This window comes from Eurypyga helias, unplaced genomic scaffold, assembly GCF_000690775.1.
Source record: "Eurypyga helias isolate BGI_N326 unplaced genomic scaffold, ASM69077v1 scaffold17812, whole genome shotgun sequence".
NCBI classification, from domain to species: domain Eukaryota; kingdom Metazoa; phylum Chordata; class Aves; order Eurypygiformes; family Eurypygidae; genus Eurypyga; species Eurypyga helias.
In genome coordinates, this window is record NW_010238041.1 from 29,049 (window position 1) to 35,203 (window position 6,155).

The window sequence follows — 6,155 nt, forward strand, 5'->3', positions numbered from 1 at the left end:
TGAAAATGAATGGGAATTAGTTAGTATTTAACTTGATTTTCTTTATTTTTGCTTCTTATTTTATAAGCAGTCAAGAAAAAACTGCATACCTGTTAAGGTGTCACTTGTGCTTTTCATCTGCCATGCATGCCTTTTCACCCCTAGTTTCCTTCTGCGTAGCTTCAAGTTACAAAAAATAAAAAAAAAGTTTCTTTTCAGTTCAAAAATGAATGGGAATTAGTTAGTATTTAACTTGATTTTCTTTATTTTTGCTTCTTATTTTATAAGCAGTCAAGAAAAAACTGCATACCTGTTAAGGTGTCACTTGTGCTTTTCATCTGCCATGCATGCCTTTTCACCCCTAGTTTCCTTCTGCGTAGCTTCAAGTTACAAAAAATAAAAAAAAAGTTTCTTTTCAGTTCACATCAGAATAATTGGAAAAGAGCCGTTTATCTTCACAGCAGAAGAATGATCAGTTCTCCTGCATCTGTGTGTGGGAATGTTTGTTTTTAACTGAAATTTCGTAGCCAGTATTTTGGTCCTCAACCTGGGATTTGCACAATGGCCGCAATAATGGCCAGTCCCGGTAATTCTTTCTGACAATCATTTTTCAAAAAATGTGACTTCTTTCAATACAAAAATAAAATCTTTTTCTTCTTCCTCTCTTCCATGTTTAAATATGGGAGGGGGGGAATTACTGAACTACAGATTCCCTGAGTTACCCCTCCTGTATCTGAGAGCAAGAGGCCCCACATAAGAAGGAGAGTGAAACAGACACTCTGGGGTTGGATGAGAGTGTGTAGGCTGGAGACAGGATGACGCAGCATGTGGTGGGGGAGGCTAGGACCAAGCCTCTCTCTCCCATTTTTATCAACTCTCAAATTTTACCGTGCTGTCCGGTAGCAGGACTCTGTGTCCAGCCCCTCTTTTCATGAAGGTGGCAGTAAATGTACAAGTACAGAAGTGCTCACTCCCTCACCCGTGACTGCAAAACTGTTGTCATGCAGACAATACTGATAAGGCTGTGTAACAAGTGTGATTTCCTTGTCCAGTTGCTCCGACTACTCCGGTGTGTGAGGTACCCAGCTCTGCAATGACGGGAACAGTAGTGGAACTGAGCTGTAAGGAGACTGAGGGGTCTCCTCCGTCCGAGTACCAGTGGTACAAGAACGGTGTTGCCTTACTGGAGAAGACAGGAGCGAGCAGCGCTCGGGCAGCCAACGTGACTTACACCATGAATAAGAAGTCTGGCACTCTGGTAAGTGCAATAACCAGCTCTGCAACAAAAAAAACAGCTATCGGGATGACCAAATTTACCATTTAGTGCCATGATGCGCAGGGGTCTGAATCCAAAAACGCACAGGCTCTTTGTCGGAGATCAATGTCATGCTGAAATGCATGCTAATGAACCCGCACGGGGGTTTCTGCCTCAGAGCAGTGGCAAGCCGCAGACACTGAGTGATACTGACAAACTGGTGATTGGCAAGGCTGCAGTAATGACAAATGGGCAGAATCTGGAAAATCAATGACAAATTTCACTCTGTCAGTCAGCTAACCAGTGCCAGGTGAGAACGTTCTCCCGGTGTGTCAACAGAGTTGTATTTGAGAGCACCTTAAAATCCGAAATAGCAACTTCGGTGGGAGCACAGCACCAAGCACGGTCCCAAGCCTGTGCAACCCAGTGGCATTTCCAGGTTCCAGCCCAGCACTTGTGAGGTCAGCGGGAATAAGCCAAGGCTGTAAGTAAACCTGGTGTGGTTTTTCAGTTGCTGTTTGTTTTGTGGCTTATTTTTCTCCTCAGAATTGGCCATCTCTCTCTCTCTCTACCCCTCCCCCATTGGCTGATCCTTCTAAAAGTCGATACATACTACTTTTGATGTGTCAGCTGAGGACTTTTTGGAAGTAAAGAGTTCTTCTCGGGACACCCTATTCTTGCGCACGATCAAACCGGGAAACTGCTACTGCATACAGAGGTGCTGTGGCTCTTTTGCCACACTGTGGAAATGAGGTGGATCAATGACTTCTTAAAATCTTAAAGTATGACATATATTAAAGTGGAAAAAAAGTTAACAGGTCTAATGATTAAAAATGCATTTTGTTGGAAAGCACTGATCCACTGAAAAACAATCTCCTTGTAGATACACTCCATCTAGTTAAAATGTCCATCTAAAAGACCCTCTCAGTCCACAAGGGGAATATAAGGACCAGGGTATACGACTAGGGAGCTGAATTATGAGGTCAAACTGGACCAGAATTTCTCACTTACTTTCAGGTTTTTTTTTGTTTGTTTAAAAAAACCACAACCAAGCAAACAAACCCTGTTGACCTGTCAACATTTCTATCCCACAGGGAATTCTGAATTTTTTTCCATTCTGATAATGGTTTTGGACTCTGTCTTAACAGCTATTTAACACAGTTACAAAGAATGACACTGGAGAGTATTTCTGTGAAGCCTCCAATGGGATTGGATTATCTCAGAAATGCTCAGTGAAGCGAATGCAAGTTGGTATGTGTCAAAGCAAATAAGGGTGGAAAACAGTCTTGCAATAGGAATGATTTCATTGCATGATGCAACAGAGAAGCTAAGACCAGATTGAATTATATCTTTTTGTTTATAGCATTTGGGGGGAGGGATAATGAGTTCATTATATGTAGTTGCTGTGGCTACTTCAAGCATTCCTTTCCTACAGCACAAACGTGTCACTGCATTTCACAGTAAAGCAGAGGTGTAGCACCTTAAAATTATTGCAGTAGCCAGCCTTTAGGTTGCTGAACACTGAACTTCACCCAATAGCAGTATCCATGTGAGACCCTTAATATTTCAGAATGCTTTTGTGGAAGCTGTGCAGCATAACGTGCCAGTCCACTGGCTTATTTTCTTTACAAAAAGCCTCCCTTTTGAGATGCATTCATGTGAAACCTTAATGTATCAGGTCAGAAATTTAACTGAATGGCTCATTTATACCTGCCAGAGGAACACTGAAGAAGCCAGCGTATCTTAAGATAAATAAAAAACCCCATGCTGCCTGGTTCTTTTCTGCTTGGACAGCGTAGGTGAAGTGTAACGTTGGCTGGCTAATAAAGAGTTTATCAAAGGCTGGAGGAGAAGAGTCTACAATAACCCAAAGTGTATGAATGTTTTTGCAAAATATAAAACTAGCTCTTGCAGATGGGGTAGGAAAGCAGATGGTAAAAAGCATTTAAAGTTTCTGAAAAATCCTAACAAATACTGCACAGAAGTTCATGTGCAAGTATTCCATAAAATAAATTGTCTGGTGCTTTCTTAGAGCTTGGCTGAAAATCCCTGTATCACAGCTTTTAATGCTTTCTTGGTTGATTATGAGCAACTGTTCCACAAGCCACCCAGATAGAGTCCCTCTCTTGTGGAAATACTCACCAGAGCACAAAACCTGGTAGGTCTGGGTGTAGAATTCCCAACCATATATTACCATATGCTTAAAGTCAGGATCCAAATAAGTAATTGGTCATAGAACAAAAACCTGTGAAAATATTTCTGCTTGTTTATGGTTTTCCTAAAATGGACCACTGCAGGAAGCTCTTAGTGATTATATCAGGAAACGGGCATGGGTTACGCCTTCAAATTAAGAATGGATAAATGTTTTGGTAGCTCAGTGTAGACTTTAACTTTAGACATTTGGGCTAAAATATTTGTTGGCCTTTATTGTGTTGAACTTTAAAAGCCCTGCTTCTTAAAAATAATAATAAAAAACACCCCACATTGAATTTTAAATAAGTCCCATGAAGAGTTCTTCAGGACTGGGACCTGACGCTGTCATCAGCTGTTTCAGCTACTGTAGGCAAAATAACTACATGAAAACACTTGTTTTAAGACTTTTAAGGATTTCAAGATATATTTCTTTAGAGACATATGACCTGAATAATAACTACTGAAGATAGGTATAATGAGAAGTATGCATCCCTTGACCCCTTTTCTTCTTTCCTTACTTTTGGGTCTAACTAAGGAGCTGAAGCACTTCTGTTAATGTGGCTATGACACAGTAATGCTTTTGGACTGCTTTATCTACATGTTACTAATTTATTTGCGTAGCTTAGGCCAAAGCCCACCTACAGAGACAAAAGGTGCCTGTAGTAATTAGGGGAAAAAATCCAGCAAAGGCAAATTTTTACAACTTGTAACATTGGATTTATGTTTTATAATTGCAGATGACCTTAATGTAAATGGTATCATCATTGCAGTAGTATTTGTGGCTCTGGTAATGGCACTGTGTGGCCTTGGAGTATTTTATGCCCAAAAAAAGGGTTACTTTACAAGTAAGTAAAGTAAAATCACTCCTTCCTTCTGTCAAAAAAAAAAAAAAAAGCCTTTCCTTATGCCGACTGTAACATGTCCTGCTTTTCATGAAGGCTCTAACTCCATGGCGCTAAAGCGCATGACAGCAGCAACTTTAAAAGTGCAGACGTTTTCATTCTGCCCACCAGCACAAGTTCACGTGCTGTCGGAAAGGTCCGAGCGACCGGGTGCTGGTGAAGGGGAAACTAAGTTACTGACTCCCTCTTCTGGGTCCTGGCGAAAGCGCAGGTAGAGAAACCCTGATTTTTAGGATTGCTGCAAAAAATCTCGACACCGAGCAACCCTCTCCGTAGCGTTTACGTTAGCGCCTGTAGAGTTCAGCACAGCTAGAAGGGATGCCAAATGTCGGGGTCTGAAAATGTCTGCCGCCTAAAAGGCTAACAGAGCTGCTGTTAGAACTCATGGTCACTTGGAAGTTCATTTACCTTTGAAAGCAACTGGCTCTTTTTCTGTTTAAACTCACTGCACCAAAACCAGAATTTGGTTCAAACACCATCTAGAAAATGAAAGGCAGAATAAGCCATGAAGAACTATTTCAAAGAACTTTAAATCAGCTAAGGAAACTCTTCCTGTGCTAATTTTTTTTTCTTTCTTTTTCAGAAGAAAGCTCTTCCCAGTAAGTATCTTGGTGCAAGCAGTACACAAATCACTGCAAATTTAATTTACATTTCTGATTTAGAAACCGTGATTGCTCTTTAAGGCCTTTCTCACAATTCTTGTACAGTGGCTTTTTTTAACACAAACAAACCCAATCCTACACACCAGCTTTAGTAGAACCAGCGTGCTGGTCAGACAATGAATTAAGCATTATTACTGTGACAAATGTGCAGAGGTGTGTCTTTTTACATGGTTATGGTTTACACCTCTAACTCAGCTACAGGCATGCGTTTGTCCCCTCTTCAAACTGGACAAAAGAGGCTCAGAACCAAATTGAACTGTCCTCATATCCATGTCTACAGATAATTTCAGGAAGTATTTTGTAAAAGTATGACAGGTGGAGACTCTGAGAGTGTCTGGTCTACTCCTTTAATATGGATTGATTTCATGCGCTTAAACTTCTTAGGAGCAAGTCAGAATTCCTTAAGCTATGTTAGTGCTCCCACACAAGGCTATAATTGTGTGCTTTGGGGGAGGCTGCACTCAAATTTATGTATTTTTTTGCTTTAAAAGTTCATGTTAGCATTTTTAGGTAAGAGCAGGTAAAAAAAAAGTACTAAAGAAAAATACACATATTACTTTAAAGTACTCTGCGGTTTATACTGGATGTGAACTTGAGATGAAAAGCATAACTGGAAGCACCGCAAAGAAACTAGAGAAGGTAACTGAGCACTGGTTCATGAGATAATGGCAGCTGTCTAAAAGTATTCAATCATTTGTTATTGTAAATTTTTATAAGAGGGAAAATACTCTAAGGATTGCTGGGAATCAGGAATAACGCATTAATAAATAAGGTTCTCAAAGGTTTAAAACTAACACCAGAAGAGTCACTAACCTATGTGCCTTTCCTGTTAACAGAAAGACCAACTATCAATCTACAAGTGAAAAGGCAAGTATTTTGGCATTCAGTAGCTTTAGATTTCTTCAAAATTCTTTAGATACGATGGTTTTGCACACCCCCCCAACCTTACGTGCCACCAACACCTGGAGTTACTTATCTCTGCATTTATAGTGTCCTATTACTTACTCTCAAGTGCCATACAACTACAGCACCTTCCTCCATACTCTGCCAACCTTTCGTTTAGCACACTAACCAGACTTTCCCCTGGTTGTCTTCTACCTAGTTCTTCCTACATCTCCCTGTACTATTAGCTTCTTTCATTATTTTTTCCCCTTTTCATGATTA

The 6,155-nt window shown here is 40.4% G+C and overlaps 1 protein-coding gene across 1 annotated transcript in view; it reads left to right on the top strand.

Annotated features, from left to right (window-relative positions):
* The window catches only part of JAM2 (junctional adhesion molecule 2), a gene marked incomplete at its 5' end in the record, with an annotated part of 14,864 nt that overhangs the window by 7,652 nt on the left and 1,057 nt on the right, over nt 1–6,155 (top strand). The window contains 5 exons of the mRNA XM_010147716.1: nt 1,032–1,237; nt 2,383–2,485; nt 4,165–4,272; nt 4,913–4,928; nt 5,828–5,858. Coding sequence (XP_010146018.1) covers nt 1,032–1,237; nt 2,383–2,485; nt 4,165–4,272; nt 4,913–4,928; nt 5,828–5,858 — 464 coding nt within the window. The remainder of the gene's footprint in view (nt 1–1,031; nt 1,238–2,382; nt 2,486–4,164; nt 4,273–4,912; nt 4,929–5,827; nt 5,859–6,155) is intronic.